Raw genomic sequence first — 23925 nt, 5'->3', positions numbered from 1 at the left:
TTACGCTTGCCAGCCCTTTCTTACCCACATCTGGGGGATCCCATATCACACTACATACAGATCTCAGTGGAAAACCTACTACAAGGAAAACCTACCTACAGATGTGGAAATGTTTCAACTGATCTATACCTCCTCTCGAGGTGATGCACATTCTTAATTATCTGCCAAATTTAAAAATCATGGAATTATTGCTGAGCTCGGTTAAGGTTCACCTTGCTGCCATCACAGCTTTTCACCCCCCTATTGAGGAGTTTTCAGTTCGTCAGACACCTGACTGTGATGATGTTTATTAAGTGCCTGTTCAACCTTTTTCCTCCTGTCAGAAAACCCACTCCACCATGGGATCTCAGTTTAGTTCTTTATGTGCTGAAGAAGCCTCAGTTTGAACCTAAGGGGAGTTGATCCCTCCTTCCTTTGTCCTTCTGTACTTGGTTCCTCATGGCCATCACCTCAGCCAGGAAGGGTGTTGGGGAGATAGGAGCCCTGTTGGCTGACCCACTGAATACAGTGTTCTATCGTAACAAGGTGACACTACATCCACATCCTCGCTTTCTACCTAAAGTTTCTTCGGAGTTCCACATTTATCAGGAGATTCACCCACCGGTGCTTCACCCCAAGCCTCACTCTTCAAGAGAAGAAATGAGCCACCATACGCTGAATGTAAGAAGAGCTCTTGCCTTTTACCGTGACAGAACTAACCCCCTTAGGGCTTCCCCAAGGCTTTTCAGCTCTGTCATGGAATGAATAAAAGGACATCCATTCTCCACCCAGAGACTGTTGTAGGATGCTTCTTAACCTGGTACAAAGCCTTGGGGTTTTGTCCCCCTCTTAAGATGGTAGCTAATTCCACCAGGGCTCAATCTCAGAGTGGCCCAACTGAAAAACATCCTGTCTCAGACATCTGCAGGGCAGCCACCTGAGCTTTGGTGCATGTTTTTCCAGCACTGTGCTGTGCTTGCTTCCAGAGCTGACATGGCTTTTGGTGACACCGTTCTATGATCCACACTAAATCAGCCTCTTCAGCACCCAAACTCAGAATCTCCTGAAGTGAGACCCCTTAGGGACGCTACTCAAAGAAGAAGGGGAGGTGACTTACTTGGTATGGTAACTGTAGTTCCTCGAGATGTGTCCCTATGAGTGCTCCACTACCCCCACCCCTTCCCATCTGCCTTGCAGTCTTGCTTAGACTTCTGTGGTTGAGAAGGAATTGGAGTGGAGGCAGTCCTTCCATTCCCTTCGCACCCATATATTCTTGCACCTGAGCACAAGGATATCTAGGATGCAGCACAGACACTGCTGACAAAAATCTCTGATCACACACACCTTGAAGAACTCCAGTTATGGTACAAGGTTGGTAACCTCTCCTTTGTGATACGTGATGAACTACAATAAACAGAATTGGATAGTAAAAGAGAAATTGGAGACACTGCTCTCGTCTTATTGTTTTCTGGTTTTGTCATTCTAGGACAGGTTTCTTTGGGACCATAGTGGAATATGGAGCAGAGAGGAAGATTTCCAGACACAGTATTTTGGGAGCCACTGTCAGTGTTGGTGTTCCCCAGGGAGTGTCTCTGAAAATCAAGTCAGTTCAAGATTATAACTGTGATGTTGGTGGCTATGACTGTAACACACATTCATGTGTCTGATGCATTCAATTGGGGCACCCAAGCAAAGGTATTTTAGGCATACTAGCAACAGGAACCCGAAGGCTGTGATGCATGTACATGTCATAAAATGGAGCAGGTTGCAGCTGCTCTCACTTTTAATAGAGGGATGTGGCCCTCTAAGCCTACTTCTGTTGGAGGCTGAGCATTTCATTTGGCACTAGTGTGCAAGTACATTAAAAATATCTGAGGGTGCATTTTAAAAATCAAGCGTGGCAAATTACTGTAAGTGGATAGATATTTAGTTTTTTTTAAAAAAATATCTTTAATTGCATTCCAGTTACCACAGCTTTACACACAGGCAAAAATTCAGACCAACCTAGATTGCTAGACTTAAGAATATATCAGTTTTCACTAGTTAACATGGTGCAGCTTTCAAAGAGGTACTAACAGAACACTGTGTTGATAGACTATCGTGCATATTTTGATTTTGCCAGCAGAGGGCATGACAACACTGCAGAACCTATCCAAAAACACTAAGATCGCAGTCCTGATGATGACTTCAGATCATGACAAACTTGCTAAAATAAATTTGACCATAAGCAACTGATGAACATTAATATTCTCCTTCCTGCAAGGCACATGCATGAATGTGATCCTTCTTGTGAGAGCATCCTCTGTTCCTGTGTAACCTTGAACTTTGGTTATCTCATGATGTGTACAGGGACCAGTAACTCATAGACTGTAAGGTCAGAAGGGACCATTATGATCATCTAGTCTGACCTCCCGCACAATGCGGGCCACAAAAGCTGACCCACCCACTCCTGGAATAATTCTCTCCCTTGACTCAGCTGTTGAAGTCCCCAAATCATGATTAACGTTCCTTGCCTTATTGGGTAGGAATCCAGGAAGTGATGGTGGGGAACAGTGCAGCAGTAGATTCTTTCAGGATAAGCAACTGCTCCTGATTTCCTTCTGGAAGGGGTGATTGTGTCTTTCCCCAATGAGTCCTGGAACCATAAGAGATTCTCTCAAGATTTTTTTAAATAGACCCCAGAACATCGTCGCAGCTCCAACCAAGTATCTCCAGAGGAGACACCTGCTCCTTAAAAGTAAGGGCTCTGCCAGGCTTCAGACGTCTCCTTTGCTGCTGTTCTGATTTAGTCTATGAGTTCTTCACCTTTGGGTTCAGAGTTCAGACTATCCCACTACCTCTGGTGGTTGCTGCTGTTGGAGCCTACACTGTTGGCCGGCATTAGACGTATTCTGTTGTGTGCTTTAGAACTCCAAACTTGCTTTGATAAGCTGCTTTGTTCTTCTTTGTTTTAGGTTGAACAGGGCCAGCCAGACCTACTTCTTTCCTGTCCACCTGACAGATCAGCTGCTCCCCAGTGCTGTGTTCTACGCCACCGTGGGACCCCTAGTTATCTACTTTGCCATGCATAGGCTAATCATCAAACCCTACCTCAGGGCACAAAAGGAGAAGTGAGTCTGAGGTCATGTGTTTTAAATACAGAGCTGGGCTCTCCTATTCAATTGCTTTTGGAAGTAGGGTGGCAGGTTTAGGGGCATTTATCTGCGGTACAGTTGTTTTATTGGGAGTTAAAATGGGGAGCCTAAAGGATGATCGCTGTAAAGAATCGCCAACGGAGGCCTTGAAACCAGCCTGAGTGAGTGAGGTCTGTAGGATCATTAAGGTACTGACATGGGAAGTGCATCCTTGCACTGAATCGTATTTAATGCCTATAACTAATGTGTTGTTCAACTTCCTCATGTCAGAGAGTTGGAGAAACAAAGGGAAAGTACAGCCAGTGATGTCCAACAGAAGAAGCAGGAGGCGGAAGCTGCAGTAAGTGGTCCGTTCCTCCATCCCCAGTCTTGCCTGTTAGTTTCATCCTTGGTTATATTGTTCCATACAGCATATGTCACCCACTTTGTTCTCCAGCTGTGTCCCCAGTTTCATTTGCAGAACTTATACCACCCGCAGTGTTGCCAATCCTTGCGATTTCGAGTGGTGTGATTTTTGCCAGGGCTGGAGCCAGTCTAGTGATGATATGAGGAGCTCCAGTCCTCTTGGGGATTTTAGCCCTGCCTGGGGGGAAAAATCCCCTTCCTGACTGGCTGCCTTCCACATTTGCCCGCCTCCTGGGGAAGAGTAGCCAATCATGACCGCTGTAGCAGTAGGCAGAGCTTTTCCACCTCCCCTCAGGACCATTCTCACAGTAGGGAAGGGGGCAGAAAGAGCCAAGCGTCTCATGGCAGCTCTGTGCCCCCCCCCGGTGAGCCACAGGATGTTATCTTTGCTCCTCCCTGCTCCCATCTCCTGCCCTGGAGGGGAGGGAGGGAAGAACCTGTCACTGCCCCCCAGTCCAGGAAGTAAGACTGAGTCTTTCCCTTCACCCCAGTAGCTGAGTGTGCTGCTGTCATTGGCAAGGGCAACAGAATACAGAGCCTCCCGCAAGCCACAATTGCTGGCACTCTTTAATTTCTCTGAGACACTCTACCCATGGATTGGATGATCTCCAGACATGACATGGAGCCGTCCTGTGGTCCCTAACATTCCCATGCTCTGTCACTACAACCCCAGGGCAGTTTGAGGCATTTCCCCCTTCCCTGTGTTTTTGTTCTGATCTTCATTTTCATATTTATGCGCAGGTGAGCTCTGAGACAATGCCCAGGCCCTGGTCTGCAGGTGTCTTCCTAATTCACTCATCCCTCATGAGCCTTCTCAGCTGAAGGAAACTATTCCCACTTGGGGTTCATAGCTGTTTTAAATGGAATCTGACTGCTGCATTTTGTTTTGTCCTTTGTGTTGTGGCAGGTTCGGTTAATGCAAGAGTCCGTCCGGAGGATAATTGAGGCAGAGGAAGCCAGGATGGGTAAAAAGTGCAGCATGACTTACTTGTTCTGAAGGGTTTGAGGAGAGGAAGGGGCAGTGGGATCCCTATAGATGTTGGAGGGCTGGGGAGAGAAGTGGAAAATAGGTATTAAGGGTGGGCAAACTTTTTGGCCCGAGGGCCACATCTGGGTATGAAAATTGTATGGTGGGTCATGAATGCTCATGAAATTGGGGTTGGGGTGCAGGGGGGTGAGGGCTCTGGCTGGGGGTGCAGGCTCTGGGGTGGGGCTGGAGATGAGGGGTTTGGGATGCAGGCGGGTGCTCCAGGCGGGGATCGAGGGGTTCGGAGGGCGGGAGGGGGATCAGAGCTAAGGAAGGGGGTTGGGGCGCGGGAGGGGCTCAGGGGTGCAGGCTCCGGGCAGCAGTTACCTCAAGCAGCTCCCGGAAGCAGCAGCGTGTTCCCCCTCTGGCTCCTACACAGAGGTGTGGCCAGGTGGCTCTGCGCGCCGCCCTGTCCACAGGTGCCGCCCCTGCAGCTCCCAGTGGCTGTGGTTCCCTGCCAATGGGAGCTGCGGGGACGGCGCTGGGGCAGTGCGTGGAGCCCCCTGGCTGCCCCTAAACATAGGAGCTGGAGGGGGGACATGCAGCTGCTTCTGGGAGCCGTGTGGAGGCGTGGCATGCATGTGCGGAGCGGCCCCCGACCCCGCTCCCCAGTGGCAGCGCGGGGAGCTGCCACTTTTATGTCCATATGGTTAACTCCAGATCTTAATGACGACTGTTAAAGTGGCAATGTGGCTCTACCTTGGGATGGCCCTGGGTGGGGAAGTGGGGTTCGGGGAATGTTGTATGTGCCTGGGGGAGGTTCACCACTCATTTGATTTGGTGTTATAGGGGGATCAGGTCAGTGCAGGAATTTTCCTTAAGTCCTAGTTGAAATACTCCTTTCGTTCCCAGGTTGGGCTTGGCCTAGCATTGTGCATGATTTTGAATTTTTTTGAGGAAAGCTCTGTATTTGCCCTTCCAACACTCTTTCTTGAAAACGGTTCCCTCTGGCAGTATGAGAAGAATGCTAGGAAGGGGGGTGGGGGGCTGATCTCTTCATTAGTTTCTCTACAGATGCCTGGGGGAGCCTTTTGCCATATCTTTGTTCTTGTGTGGAATGCAGGTTTGATAATAGTGAATGCCTGGTATGGGAAGTTTGTCAATGACAATAGCAGGAAGAACGAGAAAGTGAAAGTCATAGATGTGACCGTGCCCCTGCAGTGCTTGGTGAAGGACTCTAAGCTTATCCTCACGGAGGCCTCCAAGGTATGCAATGACATGTGCTGAATTGCCTTGTGGGCGTTAACCTTTGTTGCAGGCCCTGCACATCCCAATCCTGCAGCACCTCATCCTCCCCTGGCAGAGTGCAGGCAAACAAACTAGAAGTAAACTCTAATCCAGAACAAGTGCATCCACAAAAAGAGCTGCTCTAAAGTACTCTTCAATGATAGTTTAAATAACCACCATGAACACCTAACAGAGCTGACACTTTTCCTGAATGTCCATGGCTTGTATAGGAATGGAAGGCCTCGCTCAATTATATTATCAGATATGTAATAACTACTGTAGGTCAGTGGGCGAATCAGATGCATTTAACAAATGTTGGATGTTAAAGGGACACTGTCATCTTGAAAATTACATGTCTGAAAATTATTTACCTGCTATTGTTATAAATAATGCCTAAAACCACTAGCAGAAAGATTAAAGGGAGAATTATTTTTTTATTTGCTTTGAATTTACTTTACCTTGGCTGCACTTCATAGTCATTTCTGCTGATTTCCCTACACAGTCAGTTTCCCTTGTTGTTTGTGAGAGTCTCTCACTCAGCTGCAGGGGGAGAAAAATATTTAATAAAATAGGAAAATTTAATTATAAAACCAACCTTTAGGCAGATGTAATTGAAAGTGTCTTTAACTAATGTTTTACATTAATTAGTTGGTGTTGATGGTGTCCCATGTGCAGGAAACCTTCAACTCCTTTTAAAACTCCCTCTTTTCTATTGTAACCTAAAAACACCAGTGGGAGAACTGTGAGAATGCTCAGTGTGTTGTTTTCGTTGTTGAAGGCTGGGCTGCCTGGGTTCTATGACCCTTGTGTGGGCGAAGAGAAGAGTTTGAAAGTGCTCTATCAGTTTCGGGGAGTTCTACATCAAGTGATGTCTGCTGACAGCGAGGCCCTTAGGATACCAAAGCAATGTAAGTAGCAAGGATTGCGTTCTCCTTCCTCCAGTCACCAAGCCCCAATTCCAGCAGAGAGGACAGGATCCCCTCAGGCCCCCCCCACAATTCACTGGGCTGCACTCCATCGCCGTGTCTGGCATCAGTGATGCCTTGCTGTAGCTAGTTAGGATGTCTCAATTGTGCAAGTGCTCTTCCAGGGACAGTGGAGCCATTAAGCTTTGAGGAGTTAGCCTGTTCTGGATGTCTCTCTAACGAATAGCTGCATTGTGATTTGGCTGAAGAGTACAAGTCCTTTCTAAACCAGTCTTGGGCACCTCAGACTGTGTGCTGCCCTTTGGAGAATTCAGGTTTCTAAGTGATCAATCTCTTACTATTGATGCTTTTGTAAGTTGGTGAGAGTCTTGCATTCAGTGATTTCCTTTGCTGCTAGTAATTCTGTTCTGCAACTGACACTATGGTAAATGTTGCTGAGAGTTAGGACATCTCTATTAATAAACAGGAACTGAGTCCATTTGTTCTTAACAGCTCACAGGATTGATGCGGACGGCTAATGTGGTGAGAAAGCAGGGTGTCATGTATGGTACCTGAATCAACAGAAGCTGCAAAACCTTCCTCCTGGATTCTACAAGTTTGAAACTGAAACTGAGATGTTTTTATTTTTATGATCCATATAGAAGGCGGTGTCATACCAATTATGTTAAGAGGTAACGAGAAAACCTGTTCTTACAGGTACTTCCAAGGCAATACTGCCCTGGATTGTGGCTTGGCAGCCAATAGGGAACATGGCTGAGAACATGCAGTGCTCTCTGCGTGCCCATCACTTGCCTGGGAGGTGTGACGGGTAGAGCCCCAGCTGTCATGTGTCCAAGCTCTTCCTGCTGTGAGTTAACTGCAGCTCATTTGTCCAGTCTCATTGTTTCCTCTCACTGTCAGCAAGATGGGAAGTGGAGGAGGACTCTTAGCTCTCCTTTTCCCTCAAGCTTACAGGGTTGGGGTTAAGTTAACTGAAAACAAATAGCTAATTTAACCCTTTCTGCTCCTACGGGGAAACTGAAGTTTGTGGCCACCTCCTAAGAATCCTCTCTATCAATCCTGTTACTGGACAGAGGATGTGCTGTTCATCCCACTTCTTTATTTAAAATGTACTTTTTGTTTAAGGACAAGTACGTTTAGAATGAAGTTCTCTGCTTTTCCTAATCACGTGGACCTTTTTCAGCATGCTTCCATCCAGCTGCCAGTAGCATTCGTTCCAAGCACTATTATTACTCCAGGTTAATTATAGATTATAACCACTGTCCATGTCAAATTAATTTTGCTCCTCCTCACCCAGGACTGCATGTTGTTTTAAGTCTTTTTGGGGGGAAAAGTGAATTAGATTAACTGAATAGTTCTGTTCCTTGCTGATTCTGGTGCTGCAACTCTTCCCATCTGATTTTATGCTGGGAAAAGAGGGAAATTAAGTTGATACAACTAAACCAGACCAAAGCGTAGAGATGTGCCAAATAGGAGGAACAACTGAAAACTTCAAAACAGTGACTGCCACCAGTCTGAGGGGCTAGATTCTCTAGAATAGCCTTAGGATGCAACCCCTGCCTGTGATTTATCTTACCTCTAGAGAGGTGCACTCTTGCTCTACCAACATAGCTGAAAGCAGCAGGGCTGCTGGTAATAGCACTATTAAGTATCTGGCATCTTAGTACTTTTAGATATTTATATAAAAGGGAGAGTGGCGGCTATTACGCAGGCACTGAAATGTAGTTCTACTCTTGGCCAGTCCTGGGGGGGGGGGGGGCTTTCATCATTTATATGCAAGAGATTTAGGAAGATGCGCATATGGACAGAGGCATTGTTGCTACTGATAACTACTGGAGTAAATAACTTCATGACATGCACCTTGGCCCCTTATTTCTTTAGTGTAACTGCTGTTGTGTTTACTTACGTCAGTCCTATCTCCCCCTCATAAGCGTGAAATCACATCAGGGAATTTCATTTCCAATAGTCCTTGTCCAAGAGCAGGTTTATCACAGATATTCCAGGAAAGCTGATAATTATCTCTCCCCTCCTTGTTCCTACAATCAAGTGCTGCTTGCCAGTTTTTTTTATCAGAAAAATTTCACCTTTTTATGCGTGAATAGCGCCTGTTCTAGGGATGCATTTCATTCACTACCATCTCACAGTGTTTTTTGATCTGAAGCTAAGTGTCAACTGTGCAATAAATTTTGTGTTGAATCAATTTTCAGTTGAAAACTCCCCGGTGTTTCCTTTGCTGCAGATGGATCTTCCACACATTGATTACTTCACCTTGTTTAAAGCTGGTGGAAGAGAAAACACTGTATTGTCATAATAAATCCTCTTTGAAAGCTATGGGTGGTGAGTTAGTTATATTTTTATAAATTCAAGCTTGGCCTCTTTCAAATCCTTCCTCAAGACGCATTGTGAATGGTGGTTTTTACAATAAGTTGCTATGTAATGGCTGGGCAGGATGCCAGCATCTTCAATAAAATACTCAAATGTGCATCACCTCTTCCACCTACCACCAGCTTTTCTTTTTATTATTGTATCTTAGTCTCGGATGTAAGCTCTTCTTAGGAAGGAACTGTCTCATCTGTGTTTGTAGGGTGCTTAGAACGAGGTTGCTCTGGCTACTGTAACAGAATTTCCCGTAACAGGATTGTGTGGGGATTGAGTAAAGGCTGAGATGCGAGTAGTAGTAGGTATAAAATAGCTGTAAAACATTTGCTGTTAATTATAAGAAAAAATCCCAACAGAGCAGATAAAATCCAGCCACAGAATAGAGATGAAACATTAAACAATAATTCATTAACTTTATACAAGAATAAAATCATTTACCCTCTCACTGATGTTTGCCTGATGTAAATAGTTATAATACAGTTTTTGCTGTTATGAAAATCTATTTTCATATAAATGATACTGAATGGGATGGGGAGAAAAGAGCTAGCACCATGATTACAGAAGTGGTCTCTGGCCCATGCAGTAGTTCTACAACTTTGGAATTACTTCACACCTCGAAAAGACAATGTCTATAGGATTTAACATTAGCTTAACTAAATGTAATTGCCAGAAAAGTTCCCAGAGTCTCTTCTCACACACCCGTATACACCTGGCATTCTTACTTTATTATAAAGGCATTTAGATTACAAATGCTGAGGCAAGAAGTTCAGGTTTCGGGAATTTTTTACATTCTATTTCTCAGCCAAGTTCCCTTTGCTAGTTCTCATTTGACCATGTGCATGCTGGGTAGTTATGATGTATGTGAACTTTAAGCTATGCTCATCAGAAACAGTAGTGAGTACGTTACTCACTCTATAAAGTACTCTAGCCGGCAGCCTGTCAAACCACAGTTCTTGCTGGTATAGATGAATTTTCAGAAAGTCAGGCCCTGTTCCCTCCCACCAGGCTGTCTGGCCTGGTGTTTTTGCTGCTCCTTTTTGCAGGCCTGGAGCCGCACAAACATCCTCCTCAGTGCCATGCTTTTAACCTTCAGGCGTTTTTGCAGTTTTTCATTTTCCTCTAGTGCCTGGAAAAGTTTTTGTTTTAAGGAAGCACAGTCACTGACAGCATAGTTGTGATCTGAGGTCTGAACTGGGTGGTGTCTCTGCACTGGGGGCCTGGATTGCAGCAGCCGGCCCTCCACTTCTGGTGCCTTAGTTGTGCTAACCTGAAAAGAACACAGGGAGTGAAAGTGAGGGGTGCAGAGCTTGGCTGGATGGGTATTATGCAGGGAGACACTATGCAAGCTTCTTCCACAACATGACTAATGCACCTCACCCTGAGCAGCCCCCAGTCCAATCCTGGGAGTCAAGCAGAAGCTTTCCTACTAGCCATGCTACTTTGCTCTTCTCTCTCTCTCGGAGACTAAAGTGTATCCATATTTCACAGGGGAGGTTTGCATTCTCCTCATTGTACAGTAAGAGGAAGTGATTTGCTCAACACACAGCTAGTCAGTCGCAGACCCAACAATATAATCCAGGTCTCCTGACTCCCCAGTTCCTGCTGTAACCACCAGACAATTTTTTTTCAGGCAAATTGCATGGTAGTTTTTGTAATGGACAGATATCCCCAAACCTCAGCACTGAACTCTTTTCACGTGGGATCTTCTGTGTTTGAAGTCAAATCCCCAGAAACTAGCAGTGGCTGGGGTCTTACCCAATCCCCCTGAATATACTGAATGAAAATTGAATTATTCTTGAAACAAGGTCAAGTCACCAAAGCTCAATGGGTGCTTGCTCTCCAGTTCTGTAAGAATCATATTAAGATTTCAAGTCAAGAGTCACAGGGCCTCTACCGCCAGTTCTTTTCTATATGAAGTAACAAAACATTCACTCATTTCTGCTTCCCTGTCTCTCTAGTGCTTCGAGCTCAGCTGTGTGTAATTGTCAAAAATGTTTGATTTTTGCCTAAGATGTGAGGTAAAGTGACTAACTCTTACCTCTTCTCTTGGTTCCTCTGTTCTACTGGGTTGGGGCTCTTGGTGCAGAACAGTTTCTTCATCTAATCTCCTTCCATCCTCTGTCCTTGTAAAGTCCTAAAGAGACCAGGGAATTACTCAAACTCAATCAGCTCTTATTTTCAACACCACTAGTGTTACAGCTTAAAGGGATCTCTGTTCCAGGAGCCACGGTCAGTGTAAATGAGCCATATGCTCCCTTTAGGCCTTCATTTTTATTTCAACATAAAGTACAAAATTACTAACTGGAATTTAAATAGAAGTGATAAGCAATTGGGACTGAAATTTTAGCTTGCTCCAATGCCATCCAGTGAAAATACTCACTTCACACCGTTTGGCATATTTAGACAAGTACACCTCCACCCCGATATAACATGATATAAAGCAGTGCTCCGGGGCTGTGCACTCCGGTGGATCAAAGCAAGTTCAATATAACGCGGTAAGATTTTTTGGCTCCCGAGGACAGCGTTCTATCGAGGTAGAGGTGTATCTACAAAAAGGGGGTATTTCAGTGAGAAGGAACCCAAATTCTAGAGAATCACCATGTGCTGTACAGCAAAATGCAGCACTGCCTCAGGTTAAAAAAAAAAAAGGTGCCAAAGGCTGGAAGGGACAAATGTACCGTAGGCAATTTGGAATCCTCAGCATCATGTATTGTAGAGGGCTTGTCTCCTTCCTGATTTGCTATAGTGAGGACAAGGCCCTCAGGTTCGCGTGACATTTCTGAGAATCCCAGTGCTACTTGCTGTCCAAGTCTGACTCCCATTTGGAAGGAAACCACATACAACATTCTTGGCTCTCCAAGGAAAAAAGACAGCAATAAAAAATGATCACGCTCCTCAGGACAATGTAGTATTGTAGCCTTAAGCTTCACACAAGGTTTTAACAAAAACTTCCCCTGTTTAATGTTTGACTAAGCAGAATGGGAATAAGACTGGGTGATGTGTATACATGCATAAACTCTTTGTGGGTTAGTTATAACTGACCTTATATAAATAATCAATTCCAGGTGAACTAGCATCCCTCTCAGACCTGGTAGGCTCTCTTCTCCCCCTTTACTTTTGAAAGGGGTAGGGCAGTTTGTAGAATAGCACTTGTCAGGTTTTTAGCTAGAACTGAGGGGGAGGGAACTTGTGGCTACTCTAGCCAAGAGTCGTAGTTTTGTCTTGTGTACTATTTGAATTGTTACAAGGAGAGTGGAACATGCTTCTGTCATCTGTCAGTATTTTAAACATGTATGGTTTGCATGAATAAATGTGTGGGAATTCACTTTGAGGGGAGGGATATTGAGCATTGGCCAGCTAAACCCAGGGATGTGAGTTCAATCCTTGAGGGGGCCACTTAAGGATCTGGGGCAAAATCAGTACTTGGTCCTGCTACTGAAGGCAGGGGGCTGGATTCGATGACCTTTCAGGGTCCCTTCCAGTTCTATGAGATAGGTATATCGCCATATATAAGAAGGAATTTGTGTTCAGGATGCCGTTTTTCAAGAACCTCTTTCATAAGGTAGAAATCGGAATATTTGTTGTTGCAGCATATTGACAAGTTGTAAGTGTAAGGAGAGCAGCTAAAGATTAATTGCTATTATTAACAGGAGCACCTAATATTTTCCCAGCACTGCCAGCAGCCCAAGTATATTAAACACACAGTTAGATCTGACCACTCTGCTACTAGATATGGCATTTTTACTACTGATTTCAATGGGAGCAGGCTTAGGTTAATCGTGATTGGGAATTGACTTCATCATAAAAATCCATAGCAGGGAGTGGCTCCTTGACTAATGCAAGGGGCAAAGCATTTGGGACCCTGAGGAACAGCTCACGTGGGATGTGAAATGAAGTGATGCCCTTTGTGGGGGAGGACAGAGCCCTGTCCGTTATGTTGTCCCCATTGTACAGAAAAAGAAGGGGGGAGCCTAGTGTCCAGTAAGCTCCCCAGTGTCCTGCACAGCCCCTGCTCTACCCACTAGCTCCCACAACCAGGACTGGAACCCAGTGGGGTTACCAAGTCTCCAGGATTGGCCTGGCCTCCAGGAATTAATCTTTAATTAAAGATTGTCACGTGATGAAGTCTCCAGGACTCCAGCCTACCGACATTGGCCCCCCTAGAACTTGGCCCTGCCCGGCTCACCCTGGCGGTGCGGGGGCAGGCGAAGAGCGTGGGCACGGCGTTGGGCTTGAGGTTGGTGCGGTTGCCGAAGGCGCTGAAGCAGTCGGGCTGGAAGTGCTGCGAGCAGAGCACCGTGTGCGAGCTGGGCTGGAAATCGCCACGGCCAATGTTCCCCACCCAGCGCGCCAGCAGCTCGGGCCGGCTGAACGGGAACCTGCGGGAGACAGCGGGGTGAGGCTGGGCAGGGGAGACCGGCCCAGGTCCCAGGGGGAGGAGAGGGGCCGGGTACCTGAGGGGAGGGGGAGGGGCCGGGGCCCGGTTCCGGAGGGGGAGGGGCCGGGGCCCGGTACCTGAGCGAAGGGGGAGGGGGAGAGGCCGAGGGCCGGTACCTGAGCGAAGGGGGAGGGGGAGGGGCCGGGGCCCGGTACCTGAGGGGAGGGGCCGGGGCCTGGTACCTGAGCGAAGGGGGGAGAGGCCGGGGCCCGGTACCTGAGGGGAGGGGGGAGAGGCCGAGGGCCGGTACCTGAGGGGAGGGGGGAGAGGCCGAGGGCCGGTACCTGAGGGGAGGGGGAGGGGCCGGGGCCCGGTACCTGAGGGGAGGGGCCGGGGCCCGGTACCTGAGGGGAGGGGGGAGAGGCCGAGGGCCGGTACCTGAGGGGAGGGGCCGGGGCCCGGTACCTGAGGGGAGGGGCCGGGGCCCGGTACCTGAGGGGAGGGGGAGGGGCCGGGGCCCGGTACCTGAGGGAAGGGGGGAGAGGCCAAGGGCCGGTACCTGAGGGGAGGGGGAGGGGCCGGGGCCCGGTACCGAGGGGGAGGGGCCGGGGCCCGGTACCTGGGGGGAGGGGGAGGGGCCAAGGGCCGGGTACCTGAGGGGAGGGGGAGGGGCCGGGGCCCGGTACCGAGGGGGAGGGGCCGGGGCCCGGTACCTGAGGGGAGGGGGAGGGGCCGGGGCCCGGTACCTGAGGGGGAGGGGCCGGGGCCCGGTACCTGAGGGGAGGGGGAGAGGCCAAGGGCCGGTACCTGAGGGGAGGGGCCGGGGCCCGGTACCTGAGGGAAGGGGGGAGAGGCCAAGGGCCGGTACCTGAGGGGAGGGGGAGGGGCCGGGGCCCGGTACCGAGGGGGAGGGGCCGGGGCCCGGTACCTGGGGGGAGGGGGAGGGGCCCGGTACCTGAGCGGAGGGGGGAGAGGCCGAGGGCCGGTACCTGAGGGGAGGGGCCGGGGCCCGGTACCTGAGGGAAGGGGGGAGAGGCCAAGGGCCGGTACCTGAGGGGAGGGGGAGGGGCCGGGGCCCGGTACCTGAGGGAAGGGGGAGGTGAGGGCCCCGGCCCCGGTACGGGGAGGGGCCGGGCGGTACCTGTGGAAGGTGAGCTGCTGCCGGCAGCGGCTGCTATAGCGGTTACTGCACCGAAGCGCCGCGCACGATTTGGGCATCGCGCGTTGCCCCCAACAAAGATGGCTGCGCCCCCTCCTCGGACCTTCCGCCTTCCGGGGCGGATTTCCCGCGCGGGGGCCAAGCGGTCTGCTTTCCCCCTCCCCCACGGGGCAGAGCGAGCGAGACTCCGCCCGGCAATGACGGCCTTGCCCAGCATGCATCGCGCCTCTCCCTTCTTTCACGCCTGCTCCCAGCGTCCCCTGACGGGTTGTGCGCAGGGCAGGCTGGGAGCTGTAGTCCCTGGGCCGCAGGGCAGGCTGGGAGCTGTAGTCCCTGGGCCGCAGGGCAGGCTGGGAGCTGTAGTTCGAGCAGTCGCCTGAGGGGTGGAGCGGGTCACTCGTGCTCCACCTGTTGCGCCCGGGCCGCGCCCGTGGGGAGCTGGGGGCATCGCGGAGAAACGACAGCGAGCGCCGGCTTCCCTGCCCCGCCCCGCCCCTGACCCCCAGGCAGCTCAGCGCCCCCCCGCCCTGGGTCGGGCTGCCTCCGCCCCCTGCGGGGAGGGCGTCGCTTTGTGCGGGAGCTGAGGCCCCCCCGGCTTGCGGGGCCGGGCCGATAAAAAATTGCCCAATAGCTCGAGCGTCACCCCTACAATCATCAGTTGGCAGCAGTGCGGCCGCCCTACCTCTGAGCGGGCCCCTTGCCTCCCACCTTGCCCTCACCATCAGCAGCAAACAAGAAAAACACAGCTGCCAAGATCATCTTCTCGTCAAGTCAGCCCTTGAATCCCCACCACCATCCATTGCACCACAGCAGACACCAGCTGCTTCCCTCTCCTTTCCACCTCTGCCCCCTCCCTACTCGATAAAGAACAATATATATAACATTGTGTATATTTGATGGCATCACTCCCCACCCTCCCTCGCTCATTTGATTTTGTATATTGCAAGCTCTGCCAGATGGATGTTTTCCATCACCTAGCCCTACTGGACACTTATTAGGGCCTCTGTCCACTATGGAAACATAATAGAATCCTAACTTCAAACCCAGGGAGGAAAAAGCAAAAGAGAAAACGATCACATTAATGGATGCTTCATATTTTTAAGAAAAAAAGCACCCTTTGTTAAAATAACCACTTTTAATGAAAAAATAAAGCTCTGAATTAACTTGTAATCATACATAGATGAAAGTGATTAACTCAAAACACATGGACATGGTTGTTCCTTCTTCTACTAACATTGTAACATGCTGGGGTTGTCAGACACCATCTATTGGGGTAAATCTGCAAAGGTAACAGAACAAGAGTCAAAAGAGTTAAAAGTAATCTTGAACCTGTAAAAAACAGAGGCAGCTCACTTCGCAGTTTCTTGTATTTCTCCCATAAAACAACAGGAACTCATCCTATAGTGGTCCAGTTGTACTGCAGATGTGCCATAGACACAAAGATGCCAACACTTGCATCAGGTCAAACCCTTATACAGACTATGAACAGAATCTTCTTCCAAAGCCTTGTATGTTGCAGTGAAAACAGCAACACTTGGGAACTTTGGTTATTTATCTGGCTGCAGAAGACAGCCCTATGACGCAAATCTTTGGCAAACTCCTGGTTCCATTTAGCTTCCGGTAGTGTATCATGGTTGTCTTAGATTTTAGTGGAGCTTGTTTATAAAACCAGATTTCAATTGCTGCGGCTATAAATCAAATTCATTTTATGGGCTTTTCAAACTGCACCACGTTTTAAAATGGACAATAAAATAGTGCAGTTCGATCATAATGATAAAAAGTAATGGATCTTTTCCATCATTAGGTCCCATCTAATCAACGCCCTGGGCATTGTAGGACTATGCTATACAATCTGTTCTAGTACTCTGCGCAGCCTAGTGTTAAATGTCCAAAGGGAGTCCCTGACACTGCCAGGATGTTTTTCCTGATAAATCAGTATTCAAATAATGTGGCAGTCTGATACAAAGCATCTGCTCTATTGATTCCTGGCAGTTCTGTCTTCTTTCAGATATAAATGAGCATCAGTTAGTGACTCCCGCTCATCTAATAGTCTGACAGGACAGAATGTCCATTGTTCATTAAGCATCATAGAATTTAGGAGAATTCTCTCAAGAACAAAGATCCAGTTTGTGCAATAAATACAATGTATTCTCAATTTGGTCATTTAAAAGGAAAGCGCCTACACCTTAGTGGCCTCACGTACCAGTCTTGTTTCCCTGAAGCATTCTCTAGACCAGTGACCACTGCGCTTTCTGCTCCCTAAAAGGGCAGTCACAAGATATAAACATTTTCTGGTCCCAATGCATTCCCTTATCTTCTGCAGCTCTGGATTGTTCTCTCAACTGCAGCCCACCTTGCCAGTTGCATAGGCCAGCTATCCAGGATTGGGCTGGATGCCCTAATATACAAATGGGAGCAAATTAATGTATGTGCATCCACCAGTTCAAAGATTTACAAATCCAGCCCAGGAAACCATTAATGAAAATGCAGGTAAACCCAGCCCCAGTACTCACATGGGGACAGCCCAAATCCAAACTAGGCCTGTCTAAATTCCTAGATTTTAATTTATCAAGGCCCACTGTGCAGCCCAAGCTTTACTTCCAGGCTGGTGGAGGGAAGGGAATTGGTGTCTCCTAAAACAATGCTTTTCAGCTGAGATCTCTGAAATGAGACACCACACAGGGCTGTGGAACAGAGTGGATGGCAGCCCACAACCTCATGTTTGAGTCACTCATGAAAATGGTTTTAAGAGGACACAGCTTAACTAAGGAAGAAAACTGACATGGCCACCTCCAGTACAACCCACCCAGAAAAAAGAAAGGTCTGTATCTCTCTTTTAAAGACAACAGTCCATAGAGCTGTGGGAACTAAACTGGTTTTACCAGAAACAAAGCCAAATCATAGAACTCAATGGATACTCTCCTACTACCCAGCTGAAGGGGAGGCAGGTCACATGTGAGTTCAGTGTGCATTCAAGTTCACTCTGAAGGAGACTTCAGAAATTCTTAAGATTGATACATATGGACAAATGGGCAGGTCTAGTATTACAATAAAACATATGGCTGTTTATTTTCAGACTCTTCAGAGATTTCTCTCCTCCTGCTCTGGAGGATGATTATTTTCTTCAGCACCTAGAAGTCTTGCACTTTCTTAACACTTTCCCAGTGGGATGAAAATTGATAGGTGGCAAAGGTAAACACTCCCAAATCATCATCCCATTTATAGTCTGAACTGGACAAAATCCCACTGAACCTGGGGTGCTTAGTGTGTCCCTGCTAAAGCTATTCAGCCTCTAGCAGAAATTTTGGCCAGCAGGCCTCTTCCAGCTCTGGCAATCAAAGACATTGAATACCTTATGTCTGTTTACACAGACAGACACTTTTGCCTGAGCAACTGCAGTTCAGAGGAGCTCTCTTGCCCCCCTGGCTGGAGTTCTGTGTTTTGCGTGGCTAATCTGCCCAAGCAGTATGCCGGCACGGTAGTTCCCTCCACTAGTCCAGAAAGCGCCTGCGTGAACCCGTCCGGGAGCGGTTTGAGCGGCGAATATCAAACTTGGAGTCCCGGCACTTCTGGCAGACATAGACCTCTGGAACATTTGATTTCCGGATTTTGGCACAGGAGAGGTGAATCCAGGTGTGACACTCATTACATTCAATCATTGGCCGTCCAGCAAAAGGTTTCATGCAGAAACAGGTGACGAGATCCCAGGAATCATCATCTGGAAGGAAAAAACAGCGAGTTAAAACTATTACTTCTTTCCTCCTGCTGCACGCCGAACTCTCTCTTTTGGCGCTGAACTTATTCCGTGGTTTAAAGGCAGTCCCTACAGGCCTGTGATGATTTGGGGAATCTGCCACTGTTCAGTCTATGAGTTCCGTTTGTAATTATGAACTCTGTACGTTGAAGCCATTATGGTAAACTGCACTGTGTTCTTGCCTCATACTCCTTATGCTCAGGGGAGATGGGAGTGGAACCTACACGTCTATCTCTGAATAGGTCAGTCATTAAAGACTACCATACCTGAACAGACCTTGCCTGTACAGAACAAAGGAGTAACTGCATCCTAGAGAAAACCATTTTTCCTCCAACTTCCCCAGTTGAGGGAACAAAGATGAGGTGTGGGTACAGACAACCCTTTAAAACACAGAGACTGGGCTGGTCAGACAGACAAAAGAAGCTTGGGGCATGAGAGAGCAACAAAGGGCCATGCTTTTTTAACAGAAGGAACTTTTTGAAGGTAGTACCAGCTAAGGCTGGAGGAAGCTGCCTGCAGGAGAGGAAGATACTCCATATTATGAAAGACAAGCCTTGAGCTGTAGGAAGAGTATCCTGGACACCCTGAAAGGATGCTGACCCAAGCCCCCAAAACATTCAAGAGTGGCAAGAAAAGTGAAACAGGGACCGGTGTGTAGCTGTTTTTTATTTTGCCCACACCAGTATGTAGGGTAATTGTGTTAGAAACCTTCTGCAAAGTGTGTGTTCATCTGCTTCAATGATCATGTGTCCCTGAAGAAGTAAATTGGAAGCCAGGGTGCCCATGTGGTTAGAGCTCTAGGCAGGATGTGAAGCAACTGTGGAGTTTCGGGGAAGACAGAACTCATCTTAAGGCTTAGGCAATTGGACTGCAGAGTCTCTGCTTTCAGAAAAGGGTGTTAGAAAGTGAATGTGCACCCTGAAAGTGTACCTAGAAACAGTGTCTGAACTCCATTCAGAGTCAGGAAAGCTTAAGAGCTCATGGGCCCAGTGCTGGGACCTAAATACAACAGCCTGGTGAATGTCCAGCAGGAGGAAATTGACAAGCCCTTTCCAGGGCATGCCAGAAGCTGTAGTCTGCACCCTCTACTGCCTCCTGCACCTTGCTCAAGGATAGAATCTCAGCAAACCCAGAGGGTAAATATGGAAAGAAAAGGGCTCAACTCCCAAAACTAGCTTCCAACTTTCTGTCCAGTTTACATTAAGCCTCTCAGAAAACACAGCTAATGGGAAGAAACCCTCACCTCAGAGTCTGGAAAGCTTAATTCAGGTGCTAGGTCACTAAGCAATAAACATTCTTTGCTCCTCTCTACCCACTTCTATCCAAAGATCTAAAAGTGCTTTGCAAACACTACTGAATTTTGTCCTTAAATCCCCGCAGGAGACAGATCTGCACTATCCCATTTTATAGAGGAGTTGAGTGCTAATAACATACTAGATAGATAGATGATAGCCACCTATGATCTCAATCTGACTAAACACCTCACAAATATCTCCCCTTAGCAGGGTTGTTTACCTGAATCCACCATAATGTCCTCATCATCACCAGTGCCATCCTCATCCCGAAACACAACCTGCTTGCCCTGCCGTATGACCGTGCGTTTGCCCACGCTCTGTATCTCCATGCCCTGCTCAGCAGTCTCAGGAGGGTACGAGACATTGGAAGGAGTGTCAGAGTCCCAAACTGAGCAATGGTCAGTCACAGACTGAGGATCACCCTCAGATGAGGGACTCATGGGGGTCTCAACATAAGAATCCTCCGCCTCTAACTTCAGCAGCTTCCCCCCATATTCTTCCTCCACAGGCACTTCCGTTTCTCTTCTCTTCAGTTTTTTCTTCTTTCGGATCTTATCAGTTTGCTTTCGCTCTGGCAGAAAGCTGCTCGGTTTTGCCCGCTGGAATAGGGAAACATATGGTTTTGCTCGCTTGAGCTGACTAAAGCTCTTTCTGCTCTTGACTGGCAGGGAGACAGCAGAAGGGAGGTCATTGAATCGGGGGTCCCAGCTATCACTGTCGATGGTACCTCCAGTACTATTGGGGGGGCTGGGGCTGCTCCTCAAGGGGGTCTCCTAGAAAATATTAAGAGACCAGATGTGAGTATAATTTTAGAGTTGATAATAAACCTCTTAGACAAACACTTATTACACCCACCTTTTTGAAGAGGGAGGATGGGGAAGGATCTATACTTGTCACAACAGGCTCCCTGTGTAACTAAAAATCAGATCATCTCCACTTATCCAGCCACTAGCCTACATTATTTACCTTCTTTCATCCTTACCTGTGGCCCAGGACAGGTACAGCTGAGTGTTAAAGGCACTAAATAATTTTCAGTAAAGTGTTTCCAGGAGTCCAGACTCCCAATTCCTTCCAAGTGCTTTGTATCCTAAGCCCCTGCTGGGAATTCCAGACAAGGAAAACAACTGGCTCATTTTAAAGGTTGCGTGGCAATCTGAAGTTTGTGGCTGCCTAGGCCTAGGATACAAAGGGGAGGGGACTCTGGCATGAATACCTCTAACATAATATTTTTACACTGCACAGAAATCATTCACCAATCAAATGATTTAAACAGAAATGGTACTTACTGACCTTTCAACTTTTTTCTGTCCCCTCAAGCAAGACAGCGGTTTGGACTGCCTCACTTTTGATTAAAGAAGAGCTTACATCATATTCCAGGAGCCTGAGGATTACATTTAACTTTATAAGTGTAGGGACATTTGTGGCTAAAGTGGGAGGCTGACAATATCAAGTTACGTTCCAAGTTCCATAATTTGTTTCGGAACATCATAGGCCAGTGGGTTCCTTTTTGTCCCATCAGGAGCTTTTACAGGACCTTACCCCTCAAACACATCCACTTTATCTATCTAGGTATTTATACCATGCTTGTCACCCTGATAACATTTAACCTATCAACAGCACTAGCTATAGCAATGTGTACCTGAAATAAAATAAAGATTGAGTTGCTGCACCATTACCTCTTGTGGATAGGGGATGTAGCCAGCATATGCCAAGACAAAGGTGCAAAATTTGTTGAAATCTTCCACAGTTCTGTGTCTCTTGGAGCTGGGAGAAAAATCCTGTTAAAGAGACAACAACCAGAACATTAACATGAAATTGCTGAACAAACTAGCGATAATGTCAAATCAGAGACAACATAAGGATTTTGTACACATGGATATCCACCTCTGAGATTGATAGTTTCAGAGTGTCTCTTAGATAGTCAAAATGCAAGAGAGGGCACCTGGGGGCAATCCTGTGATTTAACAGGCTTGTCAGGGCTTTTTGCTGAAATTGAATTCTCAGGTTTGTCTGGCTCCCCTTCCAGGTATTCCCACGTGCCTGTTTCCAGCAGTGGTTTCTAACAGCGTTAGGGTCTAATATTGTATTGAACACAAATGCTTCTTTAAAGTCAGCTATTAAAGTCAGGGAAGAAGCTAACCAGTCACTAAAACAATTGTTTGGGTACTGTGAAGTCTGCACATCCTGTTAATGTAACTGATAAGTTCATTTCACTGATTGCTGTTCTCTTTCTGGTGCAAAGTCTACATCATGGCTCCTACCCAGAACTCAAAGCTCCTGGAAACAGCAGACTAACTACACATGAAGAGTCTGCCTGGACACAGAATACTTCTTCAGGGCTTACAGTTTTTTATATTTTTGTATTGAGACTCCAAAGAACTATCCAATGCCCAGTTTCATGATAACCCTTCCATCCCCAACCCCAGTGAAATACAAACAAATACGGAATATATTTGTACACCTCTACCCCGATATAACACAAATTCGGATAGAACGTGGTAAAGCAGCGCTCGGGGTGGGGGGGCTGCGCGCTCCAGCAGATCAAAGCAAGTTCGATATAACGTGGTTTCACCTATAACGTGGTAAGATTTTTTGGCTCCCAAAGACAGGATTATATCGGGGTAGAGGTGTATCTAGTCCCAACCCACACTTTGAACTGAACTGTCAAAAAGCAAGACAGGCTGCTGAGAAATCCTGTCCTCCCCGCCTGCAATCTTCCCTATTTCCCTGTCTGCACTGGACACTGCCTGAGAAAGTCACTGTCCAAAGAAGCCATTTCTGCATGGGGAGCAGCACTGGAAGCAACCGCAAAATCTCCTCCATCTGTGATGGGGGAGGAGGATTAGACAGCAGACATGGAGTGGAAGAGTCTGAAGGGGACCAGATCATTGGATGAGGGGCTCTGACTCCTGGGAAGAGGGGATTAAATCCCAGTGATGGGGGGGCTCAGATGGGGAAAGAGGGTGCAAGAAATGGCTCTCTACGAGGGTTTGGAGAGGTGTAGAGGGGGATCAGAGCCCCAAGTTCAGCAAGGTGTCTCAGCCCTGGGTTCTGAGCTGGGAGAGGCAGCTCTCTGGGTGGGCGTGGTGTTCAGGGCCCTGGGAGGGGGAGAATTTCTGAGGAGGAAGAGGGTCAGAGCCCAGGGTGGAAGATTGGTGGGGGGCAAGGGGGGGGGCTGGGGCCCTGGGGGGGGGAATCTCTGAGCGGGGGTCGAGGCCCTCGGATGGGCGGGGACCGCTGGGGGGGAAGGGGTCGGGTGGGAGATCTCGGGGGCCCTGGGGCAGGGGGCGGATCTCTGGGCAGAGGGGCGCTCGGGGGATGGGGGATCCCGGAGGGGGGGCACGGCCCTGGGGGGGCGGGGCTCTGGGTGGAGGCTCTCGCTGAGGGGCCGGGGCCCGGGGATCGCTGGGCGGGGAGGGGAGGGGAGGGGAGGGCGGCTGCCGCGGGGCAGGTCCCGGGCTCCGGCACGAGGAGGGGCAGGGGCAGCGCGGAGACGGCCCCGGGCTCACCTCAGGGGGGAAGGGGGAGGCGCAGGGGTCGGGGTCCATGTCCCAGCGCAGGCGGCCGGGGTCGGGCAGGTGGGTCCAGGTGCGGCCCGGAGCGCGGGCCCGATGCCGACGAATCAGTTCGATCTCGCCCGGCAGCGCCGACCCCTCGAACCGCCCGGTACCGGTGGGAGGGAGGAGGGGAAGGGGGCGGGCGCCGTGCGAAGCCGAGGGGTTGCTGGGAGCTGTAGTTCTCCCTGCCTACGAGCGGCTCCGGCGGGACTCGGCGCAGGGGCTGCCGGGAGTTGTAGTCCCGGAGAGAACTACAGCCCCCAGCCTGCCTCCCGCGCCTCAGGCCCGCCGCTTGGGGGTGCTGCTGGGGCGGCGGCGCTTGGAGCGGTAAGCGCGGGGCGGCAGCGGGACGGGGCACAGGGGCTTGTTCCCTTCGCCCCCGGCGATACGGGGAGGCCCCCACGAGGGCCTGGCACGAGGCTCCGGGCGGGGTGAGGCGGCAGGCCCAGCCCAGCCCCGCCCCTGGCGTAGTGACCGCAGCCGGGCCGGAGTGCAGGGCCTGCCTCTCCCGGGCGGGGCGCGCCACCGGGCCGGGCCGGGCCGGGCCCCCGACGCTGCCGCCTCTCTCAGAGCGGGTCCGGACCCGGCTCACCGCGCAAGAGGCAGGCGCCTGCTGCGCTCCATGCAGCGAGAGTAGCTGTGGCGGCGGCGGGGCTTGTGCCCAAAGGTACGCGCCTGTCCGCCCAGGCTGGGGGCTGGTGGGGC

The 23925-nt window shown here is 49.2% G+C and overlaps 4 protein-coding genes across 6 annotated transcripts in view; 2 read left to right on the top strand and 2 right to left on the bottom strand.

Moving 5' to 3' along the window:
- The window catches only part of DNAJC11 (DnaJ heat shock protein family (Hsp40) member C11), an 81125-nt gene extending 72096 nt beyond the window's left edge, over positions 1-9029 (top strand). The window contains exons 10-16 of the mRNA XM_054009079.1: positions 1466-1582; positions 2934-3089; positions 3384-3453; positions 4426-4483; positions 5609-5751; positions 6551-6680; positions 7191-9029. Of these exons, the coding sequence (XP_053865054.1) occupies positions 1466-1582; positions 2934-3089; positions 3384-3453; positions 4426-4483; positions 5609-5751; positions 6551-6680; positions 7191-7216 (700 nt within the window). The 3' untranslated portion in view covers positions 7217-9029. The remainder of the gene's footprint in view (positions 1-1465; positions 1583-2933; positions 3090-3383; positions 3454-4425; positions 4484-5608; positions 5752-6550; positions 6681-7190) is intronic.
- A 447-nt stretch (positions 9030-9476) lies between these two features.
- On the bottom strand, positions 9477-14756 carry THAP3 (THAP domain containing 3). Of its 2 annotated transcripts, XM_054009082.1 has the most exons (4): positions 14597-14756; positions 13264-13456; positions 11116-11211; positions 9477-10344 (listed from the first exon to the last, which is right to left on the bottom strand). In XM_054009082.1, exons 1-4 carry the CDS (start codon positions 14671-14673, stop codon positions 10051-10053), a joined length of 660 nt encoding a protein of 219 aa, XP_053865057.1. In that variant the 5' UTR covers positions 14674-14756; the 3' UTR covers positions 9477-10050. The 2 variants fall into 2 exon arrangements, with proteins under 2 accessions (XP_053865057.1, XP_053865058.1); XM_054009083.1 differs by lacking the exons at positions 9477-10344; positions 11116-11211 and adding an exon at positions 11221-11931 and having other exon boundaries at positions 13224-13456.
- Positions 13409-23925, top strand: part of KLHL21 (kelch like family member 21) — a 38714-nt gene continuing 28197 nt past the window's right edge. Inside the window, exon 1 of one of the 2 annotated variants that reach the window (XM_054009077.1) lies at positions 13409-13473. In XM_054009077.1, coding sequence (XP_053865052.1) covers positions 13409-13473 — 65 coding nt within the window. Of the gene's footprint in view, positions 13474-23209; positions 23548-23925 lie in introns of those variants that run through there. The other variant, XM_054009076.1, reaches the window with a different exon arrangement.
- Positions 15737-23256, bottom strand: PHF13 (PHD finger protein 13). The gene is made up of 4 exons (XM_054009081.1): positions 23173-23256; positions 21340-21441; positions 19884-20436; positions 15737-18332 (listed from the first exon to the last, which is right to left on the bottom strand). The coding sequence occupies exons 1-4, from the start codon at positions 23209-23211 to the stop codon at positions 18106-18108; spliced, it is 921 nt and encodes a 306-aa protein (XP_053865056.1). The 5' UTR covers positions 23212-23256; the 3' UTR covers positions 15737-18105.

Source organism: Malaclemys terrapin, chromosome 19 (genome assembly GCF_027887155.1).
Source record: "Malaclemys terrapin pileata isolate rMalTer1 chromosome 19, rMalTer1.hap1, whole genome shotgun sequence".
Lineage (NCBI taxonomy): Eukaryota > Metazoa > Chordata > Testudines > Emydidae > Malaclemys > Malaclemys terrapin.
The sequence above is the reverse complement of the archived record's forward strand: the minus strand, read 5'-3'. Positions and strand labels throughout refer to the sequence as shown.

Excerpts from the sequence above, each read along its gene's own strand:
- PHF13 (XM_054009081.1), bottom strand. The coding sequence starts at position 23,211 with ATGGACCCCGACCCCTGCGCCTCCCCCTTCCCCCCTGAG. Across the intron at positions 21,442-23,172 it reads CCTCCCCCTTCCCCCCTGAG|GATTTTTCTCCCAGCTCCAA; the intron begins GTGAGCCCGGGG and ends TCTCTTTAACAG. Across the intron at positions 20,437-21,339 it reads ACATCCCCTATCCACAAGAG|GAGACCCCCTTGAGGAGCAG; the intron begins GTAATGGTGCAG and ends AATATTTTCTAG.
- THAP3 (XM_054009082.1), bottom strand. The coding sequence starts at position 14,673 with ATGCCCAAATCGTGCGCGGCGCTTCGGTGCAGTAACCGCTATAGCAGC. Across the intron at positions 13,457-14,596 it reads CAGCAGCTCACCTTCCACAG|GTTCCCGTTCAGCCGGCCCG; the intron begins GTACCGCCCGGC and ends TGTCTCCCGCAG. Across the intron at positions 11,212-13,263 it reads CCTGCCCCCGCACCGCCAGG|GACTTTACAAGGACAGAGGA; the intron begins GTGAGCCGGGCA and ends TGGTCTCTTTAG.